This window comes from Anabas testudineus, chromosome 16, assembly GCF_900324465.2.
Source record: "Anabas testudineus chromosome 16, fAnaTes1.2, whole genome shotgun sequence".
In the NCBI taxonomy this organism is placed as follows: Eukaryota; Metazoa; Chordata; class Actinopteri; order Anabantiformes; family Anabantidae; genus Anabas; species Anabas testudineus.
In genome coordinates, this window is record NC_046625.1 from 7,887,821 (window position 1) to 7,914,087 (window position 26,267).

General features: G+C 40.2%; 1 protein-coding gene across 1 annotated transcript; it reads left to right on the forward strand.

Annotated features, from left to right (window-relative positions):
* The first annotated feature begins 16,680 nt into the window (after positions 1–16,680).
* ctps1b (CTP synthase 1b) lies at positions 16,681–24,661 on the forward strand. The gene is made up of 18 exons (XM_026370973.1): positions 16,681–16,837; positions 17,460–17,640; positions 17,925–18,095; positions 18,294–18,394; positions 19,072–19,188; positions 19,337–19,420; positions 19,623–19,703; positions 20,228–20,379; positions 20,705–20,837; positions 21,021–21,109; positions 21,814–21,908; positions 22,916–22,978; positions 23,117–23,160; positions 23,255–23,351; positions 23,447–23,502; positions 23,742–23,838; positions 24,037–24,181; positions 24,540–24,661. Exons 2-18 carry the CDS (start codon positions 17,475–17,477, stop codon positions 24,613–24,615), a joined length of 1,767 nt encoding a protein of 588 aa, XP_026226758.1. The 5' UTR covers positions 16,681–16,837; positions 17,460–17,474; the 3' UTR covers positions 24,616–24,661.
* The last annotated feature ends 1,606 nt before the right edge of the window (positions 24,662–26,267 follow it).

Genomic DNA, 26,267 nt, shown 5'->3' on the forward strand with positions numbered 1-26,267 from the left:
TTGGCAATGGTGGGGATTTGTCATGGTGTTTATTTATTTTATATTTATGGATAACTGAATATGGAACTTATACTGGCTAAAGGAGACAAGTGACAGAGGGTACAGTGCAAGCATACAGGAAGAAGAAAAACAGTTCTTGCTGAGGAAGACAGGGAGTTGGCTGATGTAATTGAGATAGAACGAGATGGTATCAGCAGTGGGGTCGGCATGAATAAACACACACAATTCGGTGTGTGAAGGACAAAGAGGCCAATCCTGTGCATGCTTGTGTGTGTAGAAGCATTATCTTATATGCATTTGAGCATATGTGTAGCTTGCATGCATGCCCATGCCCATGTCCGCATGTGGGTGAGCAGCATTGCTGTGATGGGGGAGGGGAAGACTTTGCTTTAAGCCCTGGAACGGACTGGTGCTTTCCCCTGCGAAGTGCTGGCTCTGTTTGTGCAGCATGGAATAAAGACCTCGCTTGCGGGAAATACCCGTGGGACCGTCACCTACACAAAACACCATCACACGCAATATCATCCTCTCTTTGTCTCACCCACATGTCTGTTTTCCCAGTGAATTTACTGAAACTCCATGCACTGATGCATACACTTGTCATTGACGCATCATCCATATCAACAGGCAGCAGCTAGCCCACAATATAAACTGACAGATAAAAAAGGGGGGAGATTATGAAAGATACACTTAATGAATGTGGTGAACAGATGCTCATTATGTATTTGCAAATAAATAATTTTACACAGCATGCTTGCATCACCACTTAGGCTTCATCTTTTCAGTGTAAAAAGTGATTTGTCACAAATATGTAGGTAACTAAACAGACTGAATGGATACATCTGTGCAACAGGTAAAATAGGCTTGAAGATCACAATTACTAAACAAATACATGTGCGACTTTAAAGAAATAAATATCATGACATATGGCATCGACTGAACCTGTGATTTCTTGGTTGAGATGGGTGCGACCACTGCCAGGTTCTGGCAGTGCAGATTTAGTTACTGTTCCCTTCCCCCACTTTGAAAGGCTGGGCTAAGGCAGACTTTCAATAGGCATGCAAACCCTACAGCCCTAGTGCTGCATTGGCCAATAATAAGTAATGTGAAAGGTGCACTTCTACACTTTACAACAAGATCATCACAATGAAAAACAAAAGATTTGTTGCACTGATATTCTTAGTTGTTTTAAGCTGCTTTAAGACCTGTGTATTATAATTTGACATATAAAAGACACAACACACTACAAGCAATGTGGCTGCCTTGTTTTGTCACGTGGCAAATGTGTGTGAATTCATACATTCCTCACTCTGCAGGGCACATCAGCTAGACAGAACTTGCTAGTACAACTACAGGGGCGTATGTGGTATGTGGTGTCATGGTTTCACATGTTCATCAGAAAGTACAGCAAAACCATCAACAGGAATCGAACTCCAAGCCTCTGCAATATATGCTGCAACTCATAAACTGCATTTACAGGTACATCCTCAGGGGAAATGCATTCTGAGAAATGTTGGATCACGTGACTCATTAACTGGGTCAGACAAGCTGAAGAAAAGTGGGATCACCAGAAAATGTATTTAATCATTTATTTAGCCATACAGAAAATGTTTTCATATTCAAATAAGCAATCCAACAAATGTTATTATATTATAGATATCATCTAACCAAAGTTAATTTAGATCCTTGTCCCTGGTCAGACTATTAAGCATAGATTAGACAATAACATCACCTTTCCTGGATTAAACCCTCATGAAACATCACCTCACTTTGAAACCGGGCTCTCTCTAGAAATGATTCTGCCTAGGTACTGAACAATTCTCCTAGGGGACAATTTTCACATGGGGGTGAAATCTAATTGGATTGACTGGGAGGAAAGGGTTGTCTAATCTCAAACCCAGAGATGGATTGTTGGATGGATTACACTTCTGTGCTAGTCAAGAACTGGCCACAGCTACCAGCAAGTTCAAGTATAGGATGGTTTTAAAATGCCTGAATGAAACCTCTGGGGTGGTGGGTACATGGAATACAAGTGGTGCATGTTCAAAGCTGCTCTGAGTGATTGTTGCTGTCATGGCGACAACCTGGCAGTCATAACCGCTGGTAGACACCAGCACTGAAGAAGGCTGTCAAACTACAGAAGGAGGTCTTTTGACCTGAAGAAGCAGATGGGTACCGACAGGCCAGAGGGGCTGTGACTGAAGACATTGTGGATAAGTGTGGGAGGAGGTAGTTAAGAAGCTTCTCAGTGGCAATGTGCCAGATGTGGATGAGATTGACGTGAGATGCTGAGCTCTCTCTCTTGATTGACAATGTTGTGTGTTTGTCATTTGACACTGCCTTTGCCTGGGCTCAACCATGGAAATAGTGTATGAACCCAGACTTTCAGCAGGAGCTTGGAGTAGAGGGACTGGCCCTTTGCATGGAACAGATCCAGCTGAGACCGTATGGGCATTTGATCAGGATGCCTTTGGCCTTATTTCTGGACACATCTAACTAGTCAGAAACCCCTGGTAGAGCCAGTGCCAGTGATACTCTGCCTCATCTGGCCAGGGAGGCACTGAAAAATGTTGCTGGCAGAAGCTTGTCTGGATTACCAGGTTCAACCTGTTGCTACCATGAGCCAACTCCAGGTAAACGGCAGAAGGTGAATGGATGGATGAATGGTTGGATAATTCTAGTAAAGTAGGTGACAGGACTAAGGATGATGGTCTACTTCATCCAATACATCCTCACATTGTTAAAAAGTCCACTTCGGAGAGGTTGGTCTGGTGTGGATTACTGAACTCTCAGAAAACATCTCAAACTTTAATGTTCTCTTACCATGTGAATCACAACACAACACACAACAAGTGTTTTCCCTTGCACATACTCGTATGAGCATGAACTTGTGTGCATACAGATACACACAAACAAACTTCAACACAAAACAGAGACCTACATGATTGCCTTGAATGTACGCATGTCCTGGCTAGTTTCCCTGGAAGCTGCCTTCAGAGAGCCTGGAGACTGAATGAGGCCTTTTGAGTCCTGGCTGGTGAGGGGCAGGTCCATTGTTAAGGACAGCTGGGCCTCTTGTTTCTTGCTTTCTCTCTGGGGGCAATGGGCAGCCAATATGAGGAGATTGTGTTTCTACCACCCACTCTCTCCCAGCCCCCACACATCTCCAGCAGCATCGACTATGACTGTCTATCCTTCTGTCTGAACTCTAATATCTTCTACTGTTTCTTTTAAGTCTGGGCATGAGAGGAACACATGCAGCCAAACATGCAAACATACTGTAGAGCACTCTGTACCGACACTACAAATGAAGTATTTTTAGCTGTTAACATGCAAATATGTTGAATTTTAAGATGAAGATGAAGTGATCAGTTGTTAAATATTATTGGTTGCAGCGCTAATCAGCTTTTTAGGAGGACAATTTCTAAATGGCTTCTCAAACAAGTAACACAGCTTTGAGCTCTTGTTGCCACATCTTGACCTTCTATATCTCCTCCACCCCTCCATTCCTCCACCCCTCTCCTTTTTCCCACACACTCCTCCTTCCTTCCCTGCCCGAGGGAGCATTGTGATAGGGTGACTATAGCTGCTCTCTGTGGAGTGTGCTCCGTCTGTCACTATCCTTGTGGCAGGAGAGTGGAATGGAATAAAGCTCCCAAACTGGGCTATTACAGGCTATTTTCATCCCTGCACGTCTGTTTCTGTGGGTTCATGCTCCAAATATAGATCTGGCACCAGTGAAACTAATGAAACATGTCCCCGTTTTCACTGGTTTAAATCTCCTTATGTAATCTCTTTCTCACATCAACAGGAGCTGGCCATACCTTACCGACTAAGCCTGATCCGGCATTTATCTCCTCCTGTCATCACTGTTTCCCAAAGCCAGACCTAAATATTTCCTCACGCAGTTCTGTGCGAGTAGGAGTATGGGTGTAGAAGCAATGTGTTTCCATTTGGATGTCAAGCACCAATCCAAAAAAAAAACATGCTGGGTGTGACCTAAAAGTCCCAGCCAATATTCTGTCATTGCAGTGCACAAGGCGGGAGGGTGGAAGGTGACAAATCCCTAAACCACTTTGTGTCAGAGGCAGACACAAATAGTGTGGAATTCCATGTGACAGATGCTGCACACACAGGGCCATGTTAAAAATCAATGACAGTTCAGTTCACCTGATGTTCTATGCTTTGTTTCTCTAAAAATAAATAAGTCAAATAAATAAGCAGTTGAAAAAAGCCTTCACTGGAGTTCATCAGTAAGCAGTAATGTCACCAAAACCCCAAGACACAACCATGGGATGATTTGTTTGTGTGACCTGTTTTTGCAATAAAAGCTCCTTGGTATTTGGGGGAAAAAGAAATCCAGCAAACATAAAAACCAAGTAGACTTTATAGTGGGAAAGATTCAATGTCAGCCTGTTAATAAAGGGAGAAGTTACATTTTATATACGCAGAGGACAGGTAGTCAATGTTCTTAAGCTATTCTACAATGTTTAATTTTGTATCTGTATCTACAGTGTTTCATGTTCTAATAATGGAACAATAATGGAAAGCAAATAATTCGTGACAAGAGAATAAAGCACCATTCTCTGTTCCTCAACAGTCTCATGGAAGTGTGCGTGGCAGCATCCCTCTCTGTCTCCTGTGTATTTTTGCTGAATAGGAGTTCTATGGGTCAGTGGAGCAGCTGGTGACTGGGAGGAAGAACTTAACCAGGCCTTCTTTGTGGATCAGCTGTCTCTGGCCGAGCTTTGTCATTCCAAATTGGGTCCCTTACATCCAGAGCCTGGGGAGGTTTTGACATGTAAATGGAGGACTGAGAGCTCCAAAGCCCTATGATTACTCACTAAAATGCTACAGGGGCCAACAACGGTTCCTTCAGATGTATTGATGGGGGGTGGAAGGGTGGGTGGGTGAACACTTCACCACAGACTGAAGTGTGCCCCACAGTCTGGACTTATGTTAATGATTGAGCTTCCGTCTGGACACCAAACAGTCTCCACCCTAATAGAATTATTTACGGATGATATGGGCAGTGTGCACTCAGATGAGACATGTACTGTAAACACTGTAAAGCCCACTGTGTTTCATATTGGACTATACAGTAAACAAACCTGACTTCACAATATTGATTTATTCATTTCTTTATTAATTTAATAGGGCAATGCTGCTAAACACTGCTACTCTGGAAATAAGGCAACAGATGTTGTCATTTACATCTAAGCCAATTTGTTCGGTTCTACCCTATTTACATGAATAGGGGTGAAAATGTGTTGCTGTGACCATTAGAGGTTGTATAAACATTTCTTGCTCAAGCATGAATTCTGAGTTAATACACATATTTAAATTACAGCAATTATTTTAAATGATGCTGGAAGTGAATCAACTCATCGATTTAAAGTAAAAATATCAACGGCTCAGTCGGTAAAGGTGTATTATTTCATTGGTAATATCAGCAGCTCGGTTGAAATGAATACTAGAATACAGTTATAAGGTTAGACAGCATTAAATAAATTCCGTGAAAGCAGAATACTTTTATTCAAAAGTATGTAAATCATGGTGAAAAGATCAGCTAAACAGTTTGACACAATAATAAGTGGAAAATGAACTACATGGAAAACCATCCTGCACAAGCCAACCTTTGATCATTTCAGTAGCTCTATAAAATAAACCTTATGGCCAGACAGCAATGTCCCAGTGAGCTGGTGTTCGGCACGTCTGTGTACCACATGTGTGCATGCCTGTAAAACGGCGAACAGCTCCAATACACTCACTTGAATAAGGAGCTGCCCATGTGTAGTTACTCAGTTACTATGTTGCTTTGCAAATAAGAATAACTCTGTTCATTTGGACAGCTGTCAGAGCTGCAAATTTCACTGACACAAACTAAAGAATTTTTGTTCTTAATAATCCAAAACATCACACATCTGGAGAGTGGCTCTTTTTTATACTTGTAAGAGAAGAGAAAACCGACTGCAGAGAGCTGCTGAGCAGCAGGAGCAGGAGGCAGGAAGTGAAATTTGCTCAATATACCATAGCCTGCAGCAGTTTGACGGATAATTACTAACACTCCTAGCTTGCTATATAGCCATTCCATGCTGCAGTGGTCAGGGAAACCCTCTGTTACTGACAGCTGTCTGGCACACAGCACACAGAAAGGACATGCCATGAAGCATGTAAACATGGATTTACCCATGTTCTCCATAGCGCCCATACAGCTTATTATAGAAGGATTCTGGCAGCATAGCAAACTCAGGAATTGCTGCCTACTGTGGCAGTGTGCTTTTTTCCAGGCTGCCCTATTTTCTGCTTGTAGTTGTTGACTTGGTTTATTTGTTCTGAATGGCCAGTTATTGCTCTGTTTTTTTTTCTTTATTTTTTCTGTTTATGGGAAAATGGAGCAGTGACATTTACATTTAGCAGATGCTTTTATTCAAAGCGACTTATAAGGTACAAGGCAAAGGCAGGGTGAGCGTAAGGAGCTCTTGCCTAAGGACCCCTACTGGAGTAAAGCCACAGCTGGGATTCAAACCCCAGTCTTCCACACAGAGGGCAGCACTACCACTACACTATCCAGCTTACCACTTACTTACTGGTTCCATAACTAGGAGGCAGAACATTTAGGCTCTCTGCTGGGTCTCTGAATATTTTCCATTACTGGTGTCAGGATTGTGAGTCTGGGCTTTTACAAACAAGAAACTATTTGTCACCACAGAAAAGATCATGATAATAAGCTCTAATTGACAGCAGAGCAAACTGTTTAAGTTGCCTAATGTGTTTGTATATGGTAAAGCACTTTATTGTGTTTACATTTAATACTAGTCACACCATAACTGATCTGATATGTTTGTGCAGTACAGTGATGCAGTATGAGTGAGAGAGGGCATGGAGAACAGGAGGGTAAGGAGATGAACAGAGCAGCAGATAATGACCTCAGCTTCCATCTGCTGGGCACTGCGGGGCGGAGACACCTTCAACCTGCCACCGGTTGGTCGCCACAGCAATCTGACGCTCCCCATCGTCCTGGTGACATCTGCTTTTGGGTGACTGAAAGATAAATGCAGCACCAGCCACATGGGCACAGAACAGACGTCACGCAGACCACTAGGCACACACACTAACACTGCGGCACAGATGGCCACAGATACACTACTGTGGAGATTACAATCCAGCCCTTCTCCACTGCCTCTCAGTAGAGTGGATGTAATATAATAACAGATTTGCAGCACTGTTAGCTGTGACTGTGTTTGGGTCTCTTCCTAAAGCACTGGCATTAGTCTGTAAACCATGCCATAGTGCAGTTTATTTACATCTAATATACAACAACTTCCTGTAACACTGATCAGTGACAGCACAAGCTTTCATCTGTCTAGGGAATCAGGCTATACCCAGACAGATTCCTGTTTAAAATACTAATACAAATTAGTTTGTTTTTAGAGCATGGGAAATAAGTGTTGTTGTTTAATAGTACTGTGTGTCTATAGCAATATCGTTTTGCTTGACTAGAGTCCCCAGCCACAGCTGTCACAGTTATTTAGTGCCTCTGCGGTAACCTTGGAAACACCCACCCTGCATACAAGTGTTTTCACAAAGTGAGATCCTGATAAACAGGTGAAGAGCTGTGAATATGGTGATTGCACTCAAGGCAGTTTTTAAAAGTAACAAAACCACCTTATGTGTTCAATTCACTTTGAGGAGAAGGACAGCTGGGGGGTCGACAGAAAGGGAGAGAGGGGGGAAATTAAGGGGTGGGGCGGCAGTGAAAAAAGAACAGCGAAGCAGAGAAAGCAAAGGAAAAAGCAAGGAATTCAGGTCAGTGTTGTGGATTACACATGCTGGGCTGGGCATTGTGATCCAACTCTGGTTTGAAGAGAGACTCTAGGTGAGAAAGGGCAATTGAGTAATAGAAGGCTTAAAAAAAAAAGAGAGATGGAGAGCATGAGAGAGGAACAGCAGAGTGAAGACATGATCAATTGTAATTGGCTTTCATAATTTCTCAGGAAGCTCTGCTGAAACTCTGTTGCAATCATCTCTTGAGACAGTTAGTTTTAAAGGGTGTGCTGACAGGTTGTGCCAGGCCTGAAATATTACACTATGCTTAGTTGGATGAACGTGATCCAAAAAATTTTAATAAAGATATTTGCAGAAGGACAGAAGTTAACAGGCCAAAGTTTAATGTGCTGATTATAGTTTTTTTTTTTTTTCATGACTCTCAGTTAAGCAGCACCGACTTCATAACACCCGTTTTATGGCTGTTGAAAAACAATATCTGTGTCGAAGGCAAGTACAGAAATATGTCAACCCTCAGTGTTTACTGAGTTAAAATCTAGTTGGATCAGCCTGTATACAGATTTTTGTGTTTGTCTGTACCAGAACTCACCCGACAATCAACTACTGTAAGTTAGTGTTTGATAACTAAGCATCAAGCATTTGATAACATATTATACTAAACTTAATTGAGCTACAACCCACATATGAAAAACCAACTCATTTGCATTTAAAGGGCCAGCTCATCTTTATTCGATCTGAGTCCCCTCATTTTATTGTGGGCGGCTAAGTGAAAATCTGTTATTAACATTCAAAGAGTTCTGTGTTTTTATATTGTGCCCCCACATCTCTTCACCATTATCTCTATTGCAAACTGGTGGTTTGAACTATAGTTCAAATTGATTTTAGCATATCCACCTCTGAGAAACAGCTCGTGATGAGAAGCAGTGACGATTGAGCCAAATTTATCAACCACAAACCATGAAAAACAGTCTAATGTGTAGTGTGATACCGTTTTAAGTAACAGTAACTAAGTAGTAAATTACTCTCTTGTTCTTGCTGGCTTTAACATATTTTTTTAAAGAAACTGTTGACGACCCTGATATAACTGGTTTTGCCCACAGGGTGCACACAGAATATGTATATAATGTGTGATAGTGAAGGTCTCACAGTCTTTTCTCAACTGGTGTCTCTGGTCTGTATGATCAGCTGATCTGACCTCAAAGTGTTGCTAAATTACTGTGCAGTCTTTTAAAATGTCACTTTAACAGCTTAAGCTTCAGTTGATAATAGTAAAGATCGCAGAGTTTATTTATATAAAAATATTTAACATCCTGAATGCTACTGAACGTTCACAGTGGGCATGTCTAAAGGGAGATATAATTAATGTCACCCTTCAGGGTTTAGAGATTCAGAATTCCTGGACAAGCTGACCAACACAGTGCTTAAAATTAGGCTTTTAATAGAACAATTTCTATGATTTTTTTCTAGTTTAGTTTAGTTTTCGTTTCTTGCTGTCTCCCTGCTTGGCCGATGGTGTTCATTTATTAGTAATTGCATGCTCAAAACAGCTACTTAAGGTTGATGAAAGAGGTGAGATTGAACCATACGGTGAAGTGCAACACACATCAGGCTGATTGTGGACATGCTGAACATGTCACACCGACAGAACAAGCAGACAAGCTACAGTAGTTGGCGTGGAAGTGCTGCCAAGGTGCAGAGAGTGAATGTGAAGACAAGGCGGCTTTCTGAACAGCTGAAGAGTGTCATTGCTTGTAAATTGGACAGTAGCTATTCTAACAAGTGTCAGCCCATGTTGATGTACAGCAAGATGCCACCACGGCGGTGTGGGCTTATCAGCAAAGGTTGCATGTGCTCTGACACAGCGCAGATGCCATCAGTATGTAGAAATGAAAACATGAGCTAATCGATGCTAAAACGGAGGGAAAAGTTTCTGTGGGTCTGTCTCCAATTTCACGCGATGTGACTGTTTGATTAATTGCGCTAATATTCAACGTCTTTAAAAAGCAATAAAAGGCTAATGCTGACAAAGACGACTGACCTACCTGATGACCTACACTGACTTGTGGAAGACTCACCAGTCGGTTTCTGGCTCTACAGACTCTTGAAATTTAACATCACACTCTGAAAATTCCACTCGTTACACTGAGCCAACTCTAGAGTCTCACAACACACACACACACACACCTACACTCATGCACACGCCAACAGTGTAAACACACACACATACATTTAGCCACGGCATCATGCATGAGCACACAAGTTCCCATGCTGACTTGCATGTGCACACACTCAAACACACACGCAATCCCTGCTGTGCCTGTAAAATCAGCATAGCTCTTAGAAATTCCACTAACACCTCCCACCCCATGTGGATGCACACACACACACACACACACTCCTGTGAACCCATACAATTAATGTGAAATCACATCCATCTTCCACCCTCCAGCCCCTCCCCTGTTCTCCATTACAAATAGCTGAGGATTGCATTCTCTCCCTCTGGCCTTGCCTGATGTTTTTACATGTCTTGTTTTGTGCAATACTCTCCCTTATGTAAGACAAAATTACCCAACATGAATGTTATTCTCAGTGGGGGTGATTGCACTGGTGCATTCCAAACTGAGAGATGGATGGAGATTGAGGGAGAGGTGAGAGGGAGATAATCTTTCCTTAATGATTATTTTTATGGCAGGCATGCCTCATTACATGGTCCACACTGAAGATAGAGATAGAACAGGACGGAGGGAAGTTTCCTGCAAAAGTCAAGTGTCAGATTCAAACTCCCAAGCCCTATGCTCAGTAATGTCTTAGATTCAACAATCTTAAGTGGATTATTTCTTTGTGGATTTTAACTCCACCTCAGTGTGAGTACTGAGGATTCCTCGACAAACATTGACCAAGAGACAAGGAGCAGTGTGTGCATCTAAGACCCTGTTTACCCTGTGTAGAGTCACAAGAGGCTGCAGTCTAGTCCAAAAGTGTGGAAAGAGAGTATAATCATCATAATCATGAGCTGGTACTAGATCTAGTGCATACTTTATATAGATATATGGTAAGGCAACATGTAAATGGATTATATGAAGGGTCAAGGCTTGGAAGGGGATCTGCCAGACAGTTGGGGTCACTAACTTTTTGTTTTTCTGGTGCTTGTTTCAAAGATTACAAACCGAGTTTTCACCTGAATGATCCGTTTCTTTGAAGCACAGCAACGTGGTGTACAAAGATGAACGTTTGGTCTCTGCAGCAAGTCAACATTACAGTTAATAATCCATAGTCCATAGCCAAACCACATTGGTTCTGGATGGGTCATGTTCCTGCATTCTTCCATACATGTGATTCAGAGTGGAAGGTTATCCAATCAAGTCATCCATTGTCCTTGTACTCCTTCATGAAGACTTGTCATAGATTAAGGAAGGGGGCTGAGATACTGACAGAGACAGATACTCTATTGATAAGGAATCCAAAATAGAACACGTCATTGTGTAATACTGTAGCTCCTTTGTGCATATAATGCACTGGCAAGTGCACATGAGGTATAGAGACAGCCAAAAAAAAAACAAAAAAAACAATCATCATGGTTTTTTTAAAACATGCTGAACTCTGGAGGTCTGAAAGACCATTTCAACTCACAGCATCTAGAGGATCAGAAGCTAGTCACACCACTCCCGCCTGTAAAATATGTTGCCAAGGATAAGTGGGGTAAGCAAGTTTACAAACAGTCTCGATACATGAGGAGGTTGAAATAATTGAATTACTGAGTTAGTGATAAAAGGGCTGCTTGTTCACCCCGGACTAGCATCTGACTTGAAAATGACATGTGGTCTAAAAGTGTGTGATCACAAGGCATCAGGGAACATCTCCTCTCTATCTTTGGTATGATCTGATACCAGACTGTGCACTCAATGTTCAGGGCAATGTGAATGCCAGCAACACTGAATATGTTACTAATTAAAGATGAAAAAGTGTATTTTGTATTTTAGAAGTTACACTAATGAGTAAATGTATATTAACTAAAGCCATTTAATTATTCCATTATATGGCTGTGCAACAATAATGGTTACATGCCTGCCAATTTTTTATCAGAAACCATCAATGCCTATTTGTTTAAACAGAATATCAAACACTGGTTTCATTATACACGTAGCAAGACTATTCCTCTCTGGACCATTAAAAAAACTCTTCACACAACATATAATAGCAATCATGGTCAAAGGCCACAACCCTAAGTACCAGGGCTTGTTTACACATTACACACATTATTTAAAATGGAATACATGGCTTGATGAATGAATGAGCTCCCATGATCTTCATCTCAATCACTCTTTTGAGCAGGCATGTCCTCCTGAAGGGAGGCTCAGCGGAGAAAAAAGGGGAGAGCATGCGTTTTAAATTAATCAATCCTTCTCATTTCCCTCTCTCCTTCTAGGCAGACAGACCTCTCCTGGAGGGGGTCTGTGGCGGTGGGGAGGAGAAAAAACAAAACACTGTCATCTGTTTTCACGGAGGTGGCAGAAGCCCAGCCTCTAGCTGTGTTTGGCGAGGAGAGAAAAAAAAAAGAGAGAGAGAGAAAGAGAAAGCAAGACTGAAATGAGGGTGAAGAGGGTTATTGGGATACAGCAGAGAGGAAGGAGAGAATAGAATAAAGGGAAAGGTGCAGGAGGAAGTAGGTCAAAGGAAGCAGGAAGAAAAAATAAAAAGACAGGGAGGAGAGAGCAGGTGGCCACATGCTAGGAGTTGGGTTGGGATAATAGCAGAGGATCATGGGATATGCTGGCCTGCATACGTGTGCAAAGGCAGCTCACAGATGACAGTGCAGTGGCATACCGGGCACAGATCCAGAGCCTTGTCCCCTATGGGAAGAGTCTTTCTTTCACTTTGAGAGTCTCTCTCTCTCCAAAATCACTCAATTTCTATTTCTCTTTATTTTAAGCCTCTCTCACTCTTGATCCCGTATTACACAGTAAACTCTCTTCCTCTGTGTCTTTCCTCACTGATGCTCATAATCTAATTAGATTTGCTTCAAGTAGCGGGAGGAGAGACTAACTATCAGTGCAGACAACGCCCTCCAACTGACATTTGTTTTCTCAATAACTTGTGGCTTAGGCAATAAGAAGAGAATGGTAGATGTCACACTCCCACACAGGCACACACACACACGCGCACACACACCCACACACACTCATGCGTGTATGCACGTAGCATAAACAGAGCATTAACTAGGTTTAGAGACAATGACAACAGACTTAGAGTGTGGGTTTCCCCAGAGGTCTATGAGTTGAGTTTCTCAGAGAGACTATTGTTTGCTTTGGGCTCCTGTTTACAACCGCGCCTGACCTTGTTGTCTAATGTGTGTCACTGTAGCTGTCAGAGAATTTATATGAGAGTGTGTGCGTGGGTGTCACTTAGGAACTTTCAGTAGTACCTCAAATCTCATCTTGGTAAAAATTGTTTGTTTGAAAAATAGAAATGACTGGTGACTAAAGGCAGAGTCCTTTCCATGACTCGTACCTCAAATTAAGCCTGGCACTGACATATTTAGTAATTTGATTAGTTTAGCAACAAAACATTATACATCAGATTTTATTAAGTCATATATAATCTTATATGTCAGATTTTTCTTAAGTAATTGCATTCTTAATATAACAAAATGACAAACATTTACTGGCGCAGTTTCTCAGCTGTGTGTATTTGTTTCCTTTTATTGTTTGTCTCATGTTAAATTGAATACCTGGAGTGCTGGCCACAAACTTAAAAGGACTTTTATGACAGTACGTTCAACTCTGGAAATGTGTGATGAGCATTTTTCATTATCTTCTGACATTTTATAACTAGAGCTGAAACAATGGGAGTAGAATAAAGTCTTAATGTTGTGATTAGTTGATCTCCAGGAAAATAATTTGTAGATGTTTTGATAACTATTTGATCTTTTACTTCCTTCCAGCTTTCCAGTTGTGGAGAATTACTGCCTGTCATTTTCTTGCGTGGTAGTAAACTCGTTATATTTGGCTTCTGGACCTTTGGTTGGACAGCAAACGACAGTACCTTTGGGCTTTAAGAAGCACAATCACATGAACACCACACTGTCCTTTACACCAGCCACGAGCCCTGATTATTATTTGTCTGATTTAGAGAAACACTTCTGTTGGTTGCTCCTGCTATAAGTGTGTGTTTTGGCTCTGCTGCTGTTTCACACACACATCATTATATATGCTAATCACAAGCCTAACCCTTTGCCACCACAGCCACTGTTTATCCAGTCCAGCACGCACACGAGCAACCATAATGACACTAATTGCCAAAGAGCTCACTTGAGTGGTTGTGTACTGCACTGTGCCTTAAAAGCCATCTGTGTTCCCATCTTAAATCGATCTATCCTGCACATTCCAAAACTACAAGAGGACGAGGAAAGACACCACTCCCATTCATAAATAATGTGCATGGGGTGCGGGGGATGTGGGCTACTGTTTCTTTGTGCGTGTGTGTTTGAGCCAGGAGTTGGACCTCTTTGGCCCACTGCAGGTCTGGGAGAGTGAAGTAGCCCATGACATCTGACCCTGGTGCTATCAAACTTCACAGAGTGGAAAAAAACTAAAAGATGAAGAAAACAAAAACTCACATTTTCTTGTTTTCTTTTAGCTTGTTTAGCCACTGCATTGTGTATCCAGGGTTGGAACAATATTTCTAAAACTGCTAGTTGGAAGACTAGATGTGGGGGAGGTTACCTCTCAAAAGGAAAACAGATAAATGAAGTAATGACACATGTTTGGCTGGAACCACTTGATTATTTTCATTAAAGATTAATCTGATGCTCTTTTTTGCTAATTGATATTTCAACCATTTAGTCTATAACACACAAAGCAAAATACACATTACAATATTCCACAGCACAAGTCATTAAATGTCTTGTTTTCCAGTGCAAATCTTAAAAATAAATTATTTACTGTGATGTGCAATCAAGAATAGCTGCAAATTCTCATATCTAAAAACCTGGAGCCATCGCAAAAGCTTGCTAGTTTTCCTACAAAGTGACAGTTAATCAATTCATTAATTAAACAAATAATGAAGATAGATGAGATACTTGGGCTAAAGACTCGAGGCAGGAGAAAAAAACTTGCCTGGCTCACACTAAATATAAAACTCAGTAATTAACACAAAGCATCTCATTTATTTGCACAAAATATGTTAAATAACAATGAGTTTGCCAATGAGTTATAAGCTGTAACTCACTGTTCAAAAACAATATATGATAAAGTGTTGTTCTGGCTAGTTGCATACTTAACACAGTCAAGAAAGTGATTTTTGATTAACTCAGAAAGAATTTAATTAACAACATTTCCCAAAATGCTAAAAATCTCCTATAAAAGTGAAGCTTATCAATCAAACTTATATTAAAGTCCTGAAACATGTCGTGCTTTTTATTCAGTGGAAACACTGTCAGTATATATAGCCTGCAGTGCTATATATGATGGTATATCAATCAATTTTGTATGAGCTCCAATATGATTTAGATGGATAAATCAGGTCAAATCTATTTCCTCCCACTGAAAGACTTATAGCCGGAGGTTATTTTGAGTAAAGTTTCATTCTGTATTCAGGTCTTACCAGACTCATTGGCTTCTTTTGCTCTTTGTAGATGATAAAAACACGACTAACTAACACATCTACAGACTGTCATTACCGAACAAGAGTGAGCTGTCACAGCTTACTTTGACCACGCTTACGCATTCAAAGAAAACACACTGCAAAACATGGAATTACATGGCACTATCTTGTTATCGGTATTAAATGACGACACGGGACACATTGCACTGTGGGTAATAGTTTGCACTTTCAATCACCAACGTGTTTGCCAAAAAAGGTGAATCCACAGAAGTGGAACTGCCTTTGAATTGCCTTCCCTGTTATTTTAAGATTGCAGAGAAATGAGGGAAGCACAGTACCTCTTCATGCAGGAGGTTAATGTGTGTCTGTGCTCACTTGTCAGATGTAATTGAAGGGAACAGCTCATGAAAATGAGGTGGCAGGGATGAGGTCTTTAATTAGATCAAGATCATGGACAGAAATGAATTAGAATCAGCACTCTCATTACCCATAGCAAAACTGGAGCAGCACGACAGTGAATACATGAAGGAAAACTTTAATATCTCAGAGACAGTGTTGCTGTATAAATAGGATTTTGAGGGACCAACGCTCTAATTTGTTGTGCCTGAGTTTTCCAAACCAGAATCTATTAGGGTTCCCGTGCATGCACCGACATAAAGCTTTATGTTGCCATATTCGAGGCCTCGTGCTATAAATTCACTGAGTCTATTACTTGTTCATAATCTTTTGCATGTTAAAAGCTCAATTTAGCCTAGATTTATGCACAATGTGACTTTTACAGGCAACATAGAACTGACACGCCACCTAGTGGTGAAATATTTCAAAGAGGAAACACAATGAGAACAGAACAGTGATAAAATAAGATGATAAAAATCCTTTGTTTGTAAAAATCTAACTGTATAAACATTTTTTTTGGGCAAATAGTGATGAACAAACCATGAAGTCATGAGACAACAGTCATGAGTAAGATGTCAACTACACTGTATGAACACTTTTATGATAACTTCTTCTTTGAATAAAATTATTCACATCTGTAATTTCCAACATTTTACAACTAGTCCCACTTGAATTGACCTTGAAATACTTACTTTGCTCTAAAATGTGACGTCATTCTGGTACTAATACTTGGATAGCTGGAGATATTTCTGCCCTGAGTACATCCTGTCAGGCAGGCTTCCTCCCTAGTGGCATGCACCCGATTGGTGGATCCTGCGCGGGAGGCAGACCACGGTCCTCCTGAGAGGCTGAGAAGAGGGTTCAACACGGCGTTAGAAACCCCTAGACGGAAGGAAACATGCTGTACTTCTGTGGATAATCCCGCGTTACCTACACGTGTTTTCACTGCGGCAGCAACGTGGTGTTTGATGCCTGATAAATAGAAGAGAATTAACTGAGTAACAGAGAAAAACATCACCTGTCATCTCTCGAGTGTCTTTGTATCCGCTGGGTAAGTTTGTGCGCTTTTAATGGCATCAGTGTCCCAAAGAGTCAGGTAACAGATAGTGATGTAGAGAAGTTCGCCACAGTAATTAATGAACGTTCAACTTTCTCTTATTAGTAGATGTGTAAGTCGTCATATTAAATAGTTCCTGACAGTAAACACTGGCATCATAGTGTCCAGATTGTAGGATTTTAATCCTACTGTGCGCGCACATTGTGGCCCTGTTATTTCCCGCCTTTCATTTTCATATTTTGTGCCTATTGGGAGACATGTCCAATGTTTTTAACACATAAACAACTTAAAACATAAACATGAGTTACATTTGATTTTGGTCACTGTGAAGCTCCAGCCGGATACAGATGTAAACAAAGTAGCAGCTTCACCTGCAACATTTCAAACATGTGATTTCAACTTGTTAACTAATGTACTTTAATGTTTTTGTTATTGTGAGTTGTTTTTGTGAAGTGCACCTGAACATTAAAGATGGAAGTCAACTAACTGCAGGTGTTCATAACAGTACACTGTGTTTTTACACACGCTTCACTGAATTCTTCATTTCTTCGTGTGTGTGTGTGTGTGTGTGTGTGTGTGTGTGTGTGTGTGTGTGTGTGTGTGTGTGTGTATTTAGTCTTCACACACAAATATGAAGTACATCCTTGTGACGGGTGGTGTCATATCTGGTATTGGAAAGGGCATCATCGCCAGCAGCGTGGGAACAATCCTCAAATCCTGTGGCCTTCACGTCACAGCCATCAAAATCGACCCATATATCAATATTGATGCTGGCACCTTTTCACCTTATGAACATGGTGGGTGGTTGACTGTACTTCACTACATTGCTTTTTATTGTCTTTACTGTTTAGTTTTATTGTGCAGTTAATATTTGACAATATTAAGTTTGGGAACATGGTGGCCTGGTGAGTCGACGGAGCTCCCTCTGGTGTGTGGCACTGGAGCAAGATTTCCATATTTTATTATATTATTATTATTATTATTATTATTTTATTTCTTATGTCTGTGAGTAAAGTACTGACTTTCTACTTGATTTGATCTACTGTGTCATTAACCTGAACATAATGTCTGTGCTGTCTAGGTGAAGTGTATGTTCTCGATGATGGCGGTGAGGTGGATCTGGACTTGGGGAATTATGAGCGTTTCCTTGACATCCGTCTTACCAGAGACAACAACCTCACCACTGGAAAGATCTATCAGTCGGTAATCACCAAGGAGAGGAGAGGAGACTATCTGGGCAAGACTGTACAAGGTTGGAGACTGGCCTGTTTTGCTTTGCATATTTTATCTTGGTTATTAGGTAAAGCAAATTTACTGTCTGTGTGTTTTTAAGACACTAAACAAAAAACATATTGTGGTTGTTCATTTTCAGGACGAAGCGGCCGACCAATGTGCAATACTGATAATTTTTACATGATTTTTTAAAAATATCATTTATCTGTTTTGTCAGTGGTACCACACATCACCGATGCCATCCAGGAGTGGGTGATGAAGCAGGCCAAGATTTCAGTGGATGACGACGGCATGGAGCCTCAAGTTTGTGTCATTGAGGTAAATTATTCTCAGCAAGTGGGGATTCATGTAGGTCATGTTGCTAAGTGAAAGGACATTTAGGAATTTTATATAAGATTCCTACAACCCCCTCTGTCACTCTCCAGTGATCTGTGACCAGGGTATTATTTCTTCCAGTACACTTATAAAAAATTGTTGAGTTTTTTTGATCAGAAATGAAATCAAGCTTGTTGCCTCAAGCAATAGAAAATATTGGCACCAAGGAGAAACTGCTGAATCAACATAAACTGGTATCAGTGAAGCAGAAAAACTGAAAAATCAACAGGTTTAGAAATGGGTTCGTTGAAGTGAGTGTGTGAAATTATCCTATCGTGAAAGCCTGGCTGTGATTGCAGCCATGGGAACAAAGTGAACCACATGTTTTACTTAGTCACAACAACAGAAACTACTCTTGGTGGTTTGAATAGATTGTTAGTTTGACAGTATGTACTGCAGAACTATAGTAATCTTTAGTACATTTTCAGTGCATAACTGCCAAATTCCCATAAAACAAGTAAAATGATTACGCTGCCTCCAGCAGCGCCTTTCATGCAGCAGACATCAGAACCAGCTCTGACAGTGTTATTGGCTCAGTGCAGCAGATGACATTCTGCACTTTCCAAGTTTGTGTCATCATTTATGCAGCAATGAGCTCTAAGCTGGTTTTGTGTCAACAGCTGGGAGGCACAGTGGGGGACATTGAGAGCATGCCCTTCATAGAGGCCTTCAGACAGTTCCAGTTCAAGGTGAAGAAGGAGAATTTCTGTAACATCCATGTCAGCTTGATACCACAGGTACAGTACACGGCTATCTGCGTTATTACTTTTGAATTTTCAGTTTGATATATAAATACATTGAATTGAACAAAAGGAGCTATAACAACTACGAAGCACCACTAATGTACACACATGGTACGACGTGAATTTGCTTCTGTGTCCACAGCCCAGTGCAACAGGAGAGCAGAAAACAAAACCGACCCAGAACAGTGTCAGAGAGCTAAGAGGGCTGGGCTTGACCCCAGATTTGGTGAGTATGATTAACAACAGATATAAACAAGCCATCCCCCTTCTGTCCTTTCTTGTGTAGCTGGATCATTAAACCTGAATTAATATGTCAGTCTGTATTTATCATTCCTAGCTATACATTTATCTCATGGTATCAAATAACATCTGACAAAACAGAAGTTTTCTAAGAGGAATCATGAAGTCTGTGCCTTTTTCTTTGTCAGATTATGTGCCGCTGTACAACGCCTTTAGAAACGGCTGTCAAAGAGAAGATCTCCATGTTTTGTCACGTGGAGCCAACACAGGTGAAGTACAGTCATTTTTCTACAACCTCACTTGAAGCTCTACGTGTTGAGCTTATTGCCAACGTTGAGTGATATATAAGCTGGAGTGATTTATCACCACCTATTTATGCTGTTGTGGTGTTGTGAAATTTATTTGATAATACAAAAGCGTATGTGTTTAAGAGGGGATGTGAGTTTATTAAGTAATGATACCAACTGAGGCTAAGGCTTGTCGTAATTAATGTTGAGCGATATTAGCTTAGCCTTCGGCGGTCAGTTCACTGGCCTTCTGTTGAAATATAGGAGTGATGCTGCTCGTTTCTACAGAACATTAGGAGACGTCCTTCAAAATGTTAAAGCTTTAGACATTGAATGAAACATATTTTAACAGTCCACCACAAATTAACAAGACCGTCAAAGATAAATATTTAGTGTTTTTTAATTAGATATTCTAGTCATATGTAATCACAGGTTTAAACGATGTAAAAATGTTGGCTTTGATCAGGCCTACTGTCAGTTAAAAACTGAAATCATATCCTTTCCAGGTGATCTGTGTCCACGATGTCCCCTCAGTCTACAGAGTGCCCCTGCTGCTGGAGGACCAGGGTGTTGTGAGCTACTTGTGTCAGAGACTGAACCTGCCTGTCGAGATGAAGCCCAGAAAGCTGCTCACAAAGTGGAAGGAGATGGCTGACAGGTGGGGAGGTTTGTCTCAGAAACGGACCTATTTTCGTGTCGTGTTGTGTTGATGTAAAGTGTGAGAAAATGATCACGAGTCATTTAACTTTCAGCTGTGGGACCCTCAGTTTAATCACTGAGACGTTTTGTCACCTGTAGGATTTTGTTACACACCGAAAGATTTTTTGAACTTTGAAAAACAAATTTTCATCGGTTCCTAGAGCCCCCTGTAGCACAGTGGAGGTAAAATCCACTGAACAGTGAACTGTTATTGGATTTGCTTTGAGGTTATGATTAAATTACACTCCTGATCAGTTCTGTGAATTGTTTTGCTTTCATTTCAGATCTGACCGTCTCCTGGAGTCTGTTTCCATAGCCTTGGTGGGAAAGTATACCAAGTTATCAGACTCCTACACCTCAGTTATTAAGGCCCTAGAGCACTCAGCCCTTGCAATTAATCACAAACTAGAGGTCAAGGTATGGAAAATGCATGCCTTTATATTTTGTGTTGGCAGCACTGCTGTATTATTTTGTTGACTGTTTTTACGGAACACTGGTAGAACTGGAATAATTCCATATATGCCTCTATTTAGAGTTTTTACCCTGCTGCCACGACACTGACTTATCTTCTTCCCAATGTTGTATTTGCTGTTCTTGTAGTACATAGATTCTGCAGACCTGGAGACTGCTACTCTGCAAGAAGAGCCAGTGAAATATCATGAGGCTTGGCAAAAGCTCTGCAGCGCTCAGTGAGTAGACGAAGCTGTGAGAACACAGTAGGCTTGAATAATCCTGAAAAAATAATAAGCTTGCCACATGATGGCAGTAGAGTGCTGTCATGCCTGGTTGTTTATGCCACTTAAAACAGACTGTGCTTGAAATTCACTGTTTTATATTTTATTATATGAGTTTGTCAGAATTTGTTAGTCATGTAGTTATTTTCAAGCAGGCAATAACATGGGATGTTGGTAGCCAGGCTGTGGGATGTCTATTAGCCTAGACGGATAATTTATAGGTTTTGTTAGTTTTAATAAAGAAACTAGTGTGTATCTTAATTAGATTATGTGCATTAATTTGTTACCACACTTTAGTTCTAAAACTAAAAGCAGGTTAGAAGGCAGTTTAGGTCAGTAGCCATACGGTATATAATTGAGCCAGCTTAGACATATGAATACCACTTGCTGTAAACAAGGGAGTGACTTATCAGATGACACAGTGGCTAAAAGGGTTTGATCAAAAAAAGCCTGAATTCTCTGACTCTGTTTTTGCAGTAGTTCTGTTTAGTCCACTAATGAATGCCATATTGTGTTTTAAACGTGTTTTAAACATGTTTTAAATTTAACCACCTCAGACTACCCTTGTACAAAGATTTATGTTGTGATGTTTTTCCAAAATATAACTGGGTCAACATTATTGAATGAATTTAGACACCTTTCTTCCTTCCTCTCCACAGTGGTGTTTTGGTACCAGGAGGTTTTGGAGTGAGAGGCACAGAAGGCAAGATGCAGGCTATTAACTGGGCAAGGAAACAGAATAAGCCTTTCCTGGGTAAGAGAGACTGAAAACTACTAAGTCTCATGTCTGCCTTCCTCTACCTCTTATTGTAAGATTTAAGATGAAGATGATGGCAAGACATAAAACATTAACAGTTGCAGTGTCTCTATAAAGCATTTGATATGTTGGACTTTGGCATGTTTTATTGCTTCTAAAGATCGAATAACAGTGGATTTACAGCTCTTAACGTCTGACACAGGTTGGCAGAAAAGGAGAAGTGAAAACACATTTTAAAAATGAAGTGCAAATGAAAATATGGTTCATTACATAAATATTCAACAACTTGACTTGAAAAGTTGACAACTTTATTTGGAGGGCTTAAAATAAGTGCTTATTTCATGCTTTTCACCAGGATGAAAGCACCATCCAGTAGGGCAAAATGAATTCAGAATGCAGAGAAATACAAAGACATAAAGGGACATCTGTAGGTCTACCAGTGAAGTGTGACAGATTTTTAAGAGCTGAACCTAAGATTTAAAGCCAGAGCTACACAACAGTAAATGGCGTTAGTGAATTTGATAGTCACGTAAGAACTCTGGACACTTGAGAAAGTGGCAGGACTCTTTGTAGTTTCAGTGAAACTACAAAGACAGATTAAATAAAATGGTCAGGTGTGTGATGTTGATACAGGCCTACTTCATACACACAGTATAGACCTGAAGTGCTTGTGCAATCAGTGACATTGTGTTTTATATTTCTGTATAATTTAGATCCATTTGTAGAGTTTTCCATATGATCCAACTTTTTTGTTGATTAAAAAAAAAAAAACTTAATTGACCTTAAACTAATGAGCAGCCTTTGATATTGTCAAGAAAACACGAAGAAAAAAATCCACAGAGAGGTGAAAACTAGTTTTGTAGGCACAGTATAATCATAATGCAGATATTGTAGCGTTAGCCAGTTAAGTGCTTTGCGCAGTGGGGATCTTGTTCCGTCTTTATTTATGAGTTCTCCAAGTAGCTCTCATTATGCAAGAATCCCGCTGGTCTTGTTTTTTGCAGGGGTATGTTTGGGCATGCAGCTGGCAGTGTGCGAGTTTGCCCGGAATGTTCTCGGATGGGAAGGTGAGTAATTGCACAGTTGAGCTTCGGACACCGCTAAGAAACACCTCATTCTTCCAGTTTTTAATTTAATAACAAGGTAACATCAAACCTGTCGGGAAGTTGATTTGAGCTTAAATCGGTCTCGCTTATCTTTTTCAGATGCCAACTCTACAGAATTTAATCCCGAATCCAAACACCCGGTGGTGGGTTATTTCTTGTGCTCAAGTCACATCACATCATATCAGCAGAGTCCTCACCTGAATAGTTTTAAGTTAACAGGCTCCTTGATCTCGACAGGTGATTGACATGCCAGAGCACAATCCAGGGCAGATGGGCGGGACAATGAGGCTGGGGAAGAGGCGGACAATTTTTAAATCCAGCTCCAGCGTACTGAGTATGAGTCCTCCTGAATAAAATTAAAATTGGATTGTGAATGTTGTAGTCCCTCCAGCTATTGTGTTTGTGATGACTGGCATTTCATTGTTGCAGGAAAACTATACGGAAATGTGGAATATGTTGAGGAGAGGCACAGACACCGATTTGAGGTAGAGACAAAAGCAAGGCTTAGAAGCTTTCTGCCTGAGAGTGCAAAACTCAAAGTATTTTATTAATAAAACCTGAATTTTTACAGCGCAACAAATGCATAAATAGTTTTATTTAGCTTGTGCACACTGGGGCTCCATTTTAATCTTTCTATTATTTGTTTCTTTGGATCCAAATCTAGTCCTCAGTTATTTTGAAGAAAGCCTTCTACCCTGAATTATTGAATGTCTTCTCAATTTAGGTGAATCCTGAGCTGAAGCACCACTTCGAAGAAAAGGGCCTTCAGTTTGTAGGTCAGGATGTGGAAGGAGAGAGAATGGAGGTCATTGAATTGGAGGGTGAGTGGGGAAAATGGTGCTGCTAATAAAAACAGGCTTTTCTGTAAATAGTTGTGCTTTCTTTTGATATAAAGTAGAAAGTCTGTACCCACGTCTTTTTGTCACACGCTTGCTGTAGTATGTGATTCTTAATACTAGACAAAGTTAAAATCTGTACTAAGCCAGTCATCTTTTATTTTTTTGTTTTGCTTATTTCAGACCATTATTATTTTGTTGGAGTGCAGTACCATCCAGAATTCACATCGAGACCCATCAATCCTTCTCCACCATACTTTGGTCTCCTGCTGGCTGCTGCAGGAAAACTCCAGAGCTACCTGACCAAAGGCTGTCGTCTTTCTCCACGGTAAGCTCTGACACAGCTATAAAGTTATCATTCAAACACATGAAAGTTACAGTTCAAATAAAACCACTAAGTTGTTTGTAGGTTTATCCTTAAACATGAGTGTTTAGACGTGGCTTTTTTGTAAATGTATTTACTCAAATGTTCTTTTTGTGAAGGATTGAATTATGTTTATTTAAGTGGCACAGTATATCTTTCAGTTCAAGTTTGCAGTGTAATTATATCAAAAGAACCATGAGTAGTACAATTTACAGTGACAATGTAATCTCACTATTACACCTTCAATTAAATTATTGCAATGCTGTACTTGTCAGAATAATATATAATAATATGCGTTGTATGTGTTTACCTTTCTTTGCAGGGACACTTACAGTGACTGCAGCGGCAGCAGCTCTCCTGAGATGGAGCTCTCAGAGTTGAAGTTCCTCTCCTTGTAGGAGTAGTTAATGTTTGTGCCATGCATGCAGATGAATGCAGGGCCCATAAAAAATATGATCTGCTCCGAAGTGACGCTGCAAAACCAAAAATACAGTTTTTACTTTCTGATTGGTTAACTACGTTTTTACTCTAAATATATTATTTACACAACAGATGTTCTGCAATTCATTCTTCTGCTTCTCTAATAAGTAAATGCCAAAAAAAATGGTGTGGGAGAAAGGCCAGTGTGAGAAATCGCTGGACAATGGACAATAATATTAGATGGACAGTGTGTTTTCCAAAGTAAGGTTAGGTATAGAAACTCAGGGTTAGGGTTTGTGCAATCAATGTATGGGTGGGGGGTGGGAGGGGGGGTCGAGCCTGAAATTCAATTCAGTCCAGCATGTGAAAACTGGTAAACAGTGCAGGCTCGTACAGTTGTGACTTCTATTTGAATTTGATCATTTATTTGAATTATTTGTTGGTTATTTTATGTATTAATGTATTTACTCTTTTACATTTATTACCAGCTCACATACTATAGCTTATTACTAAGGATTCAGGGTTTCAGGGTTAAAAGATATTTGATATGTGCCATTTAAACTGTTAATATACCACAACTAGTGTGTTTTTATTCCTTTTGCCTAAACTTCCATGTCCAGCTGCATTACTTAAATGTTTGAGACAACAAACACGGTTTTGAACTCCATTGCCTTTTATTGCCATATGTGACCCAGAACGTCGTAAAATAAACTGTACTGATGCAAAGTCGTCTGACAACCAGGCCATTTTTTAGTGACACACTGTGCCAAGTGAAAAGGAAAGCTTGACATATGAAAACTGAAACACAAATTTAATCCTATAAAATATCAGTCAGCCAAAGATGATAAGCGTCACGCTTCCAAGTTACATTTTCACATGGAGATGTGACATATCGAGTGATATGAATTCATAACTCAGTCTGTACAGTTAACTTATTGCTGCCAACTCTCCATTTATCTATTGATGAGCAACATGTATGAAAAGCATATTTATAATGTGCATATATAAAGTGATGGCTGCCTCTTGTCTGAATAAATTCATTCTCATGACAATCTAGCCCTTGATACAAGTTAACCTCTGAATCATAGTAAGTTCTGCTTTTCATCAGTTGTCATCTGACTGAGAGAGCAAGTCATGCACAGATACCCTGACAACTTTTACTTAAAATAAAAACCATGTCTTTACTTTTTTATAAAAAGTAAAGAAAAACCACTTTTGCCAAAAACTATAATAATCTGAAAGCATATACTCTATTTTGATGATCATGGAACATCAGGGCCTAATTGTGTCTTTTGGGTTTTTAGACTTTGCTATGATTCAACTTGAATTTCAAAAAGCCTTTATTTTTCTACTTTATACTAAAGTTTGTGTGTATTTGTTATGTCACAACTAAAAATAACCAAGCACATGTAGTAATTGCTAAAATAGTACATGTAAATATAACAAACCTATTTTAGAAAACTGAATTGCGTATCCTGAGCTACTCCTATTGTGTCCTAGGGGACTTCAAGCTGTATTGTTACTAACTTCCCTTTTTATATGGCAACATGTACTCTACAGACAAGACCGTAAAGTGATTAAAACGCTGCAGGAGCAATCAGTCACCTTCACTCTTTATCATTATTTAATG

Bases quoted from the DNA above. Each gene is read 5' to 3' on its own strand.
- ctps1b (XM_026370973.1), top strand. From the start codon at position 17,475: ATGAAGTACATCCTTGTGACGGGTGGTGTCATATCTGGTATTGGAAAG. The intron at 19,704-20,227 runs GTGAAGTACAGT...TATCCTTTCCAG, and splicing joins GTCACGTGGAGCCAACACAG to GTGATCTGTGTCCACGATGT. The intron at 23,503-23,741 runs GTAGAGACAAAA...TTCTCAATTTAG, and splicing joins GGCACAGACACCGATTTGAG to GTGAATCCTGAGCTGAAGCA.